The following is a 2,181-nucleotide window of genomic DNA, read 5'->3' on the forward strand; positions in this document are numbered from 1 at the left end:
TCCACAGATTCCCTTGTTTCATGTGCAACAGTTCGAAGTACAGTTCACTGTATGTATGATGAAGCATTATTTTATTTCACATTGTATTTTTTTTTTGACATGCAGACATTCTTAAACAAACTTATATGTAACCACATGCATAATATATTTCAAACGCTAACATGCAATCAAGAAAGATTCTTCAATACTTGTGGAATCACAGTTTCCTGACCGTATTGAGCTACACAGGGCAGGAAAAGAAATGCATTTCTTAGAAGTACATTGTTGCAGTTTCTGTGGTGCAGGCAATTTCAAAAACCTGAAAATGTTGTTCAGCCTGAATCAACAGTTTCATTTTCCGGTGCAAAAATTTCTTTAAAATGTAGATTATGTTTTACAACGAAGATAAAATAACTGAAATTATAATAGCACTGACAAAATAAAAATAAAATAAAAATAAAATAAACGCTCTGTCATTTTACACCATGCTCGATGTCGCGGGTTTTTATTTTCTTTTATAGGCCAGTCCGCTGAATTAAATATAGCATGTGTGACTTTTGGATGAGCTAACAGAGTGAACTACTGCTAGTTTGATTACAATTTGCATAGTCATGATATTTGTTTAGCTTCCTTATGGAAATACATAGATGGAAACTCGAGAGCATGGGACAGTTTGTGTGGGTGTCACTGTAGATGCAGCACATTTTTTTAACGTGTTTCTTTCAGCCAGACACAGTTTATCTGTGTATGTAAGTGCTGCGCCTCACTTCATTTTCCATTTCTTTTACACTTCAACTATTCATAACACAGACATAATGTTTGTAATATAGGATGTTAACAATGCCAATACATTTTACAGCAACATATAAAAAACCAACCAAATCCAAACACTGACAAAATATCACAATGATTAATTGCAAAAAGAAACTCAAAGAAAACGGACAGTGGATACATTTCACGGAGCAGCCTGGGACGTTCACATCGTCCTCTTTGAATGACACGACGACTGCAACTGCCACACCTTTTATGCTTTTAAAGGGGAACTCCGGCGCAAAATGAACCTGGGGTTAATAACACATGTGTACCGAGTTCGACCGTTCTCTGGTATTTGTTTTCATGCATTTGTTTTGTTAGTCAAATGTGACCAGTTTTCTTGCAAACCGCTATTTAGCGTATAACGCTAGCCTTCGGGGCACACCGACACATAAAAAGAAATCGCTATTTCTATTCCACTAACAAGGCTCACAATATCACCACACTTACACGGTAGCATAACTAGGGTCTCTACATGTAAACCGAAGCATTGAGAACTTTGCAAGTATACAGGCAGTTTATTAAAAAAGGAATACAGTACCGTTCGCGTCCGGCTCGCATATCCAAGCGGGCGCCATCTTGGGGATCTGAACTGTCTGTTGCCGGAAGAAAGCACTGAGAGCACTGAACGAAGAGTGTTCAGTTTCCCCAAGATGGCGCCCGCTTGGATATGCGAGCCGGACGCGAACATTTTCATTTTGCGCCGGAGTTCCCCTTTAAGTCGCGCGTGATGTTTCCCTCAAAATGAATGTGGGCACAGTGTTAAGATTCTATAACACCCTGAATAACAGCAGTGACACCAAAAACAGCAGAAATAAGGCTAAGGCTAAGATTTTTACCCACGGTAAGTATTTTTTCAGCCAAAAAACTACTCCTACAATGGCTGCGCATAAGACTGCTGTAGTTACTACTGCTCCTGTTGCTCCTGCTGCAACTGCTGTAGCTACTGTAGTAGCTGCTGTAGCTGCTGCTGTAGCTGCTGTAGTAGCTGCTGTAGTAGCTGCTGCTGCTGCCGTAGTCGCTGTAGCTGCTGCTGTAGCTGCTGTCGTAGCTGCTGCTGTAGCTGCTGTAGCTGCTGCTGTAGCTGCTGTCGTAGCTGCTGCTATAGCTGCTGTAGCTGCTGCTGTAGCTGCTGCTGTGGCTGCTGCTGTAGCTGCTGTAAATGCTGCTGTAGCTGCTGTAACTGCTGCTGTAGCTGCTACAGCTGCAAGACCTGGTCCCAATATCACTGCTGCTGTTCCCGCTATTACTGCTCCTGTTAACCCAAACAGAAAACCTAAAACATTTCCTGATCCACCACCACCACCACCCACCGCTTTTCTTTTGGGTTTTTTTGGTTTCTTTTGGTCTGTTTCTTCATTTGTTGTTTCCTCCCTCTCTTCATTCTCT

General features: G+C 41.6%; 1 protein-coding gene across 1 annotated transcript in view; it reads right to left on the bottom strand.

The window, feature by feature from the left end:
* Positions 1-1,554: 1,554 nt before the first annotated feature.
* Positions 1,555-2,181, bottom strand: part of LOC311486485 (GTPase IMAP family member 8-like) — a gene marked incomplete at its 3' end in the record, with an annotated part of 11,251 nt that continues 10,624 nt past the window's right edge. Inside the window, exon 6 of the mRNA XM_084542353.1 lies at positions 1,555-1,572. Coding sequence (XP_084398479.1) covers positions 1,555-1,572 — 18 coding nt within the window. The remainder of the gene's footprint in view (positions 1,573-2,181) is intronic.

Source organism: Chelon labrosus, assembly GCF_963514085.1.
Source record: "Chelon labrosus genome assembly, chromosome: 1".
NCBI classification, from domain to species: domain Eukaryota; kingdom Metazoa; phylum Chordata; class Actinopteri; order Mugiliformes; family Mugilidae; genus Chelon; species Chelon labrosus.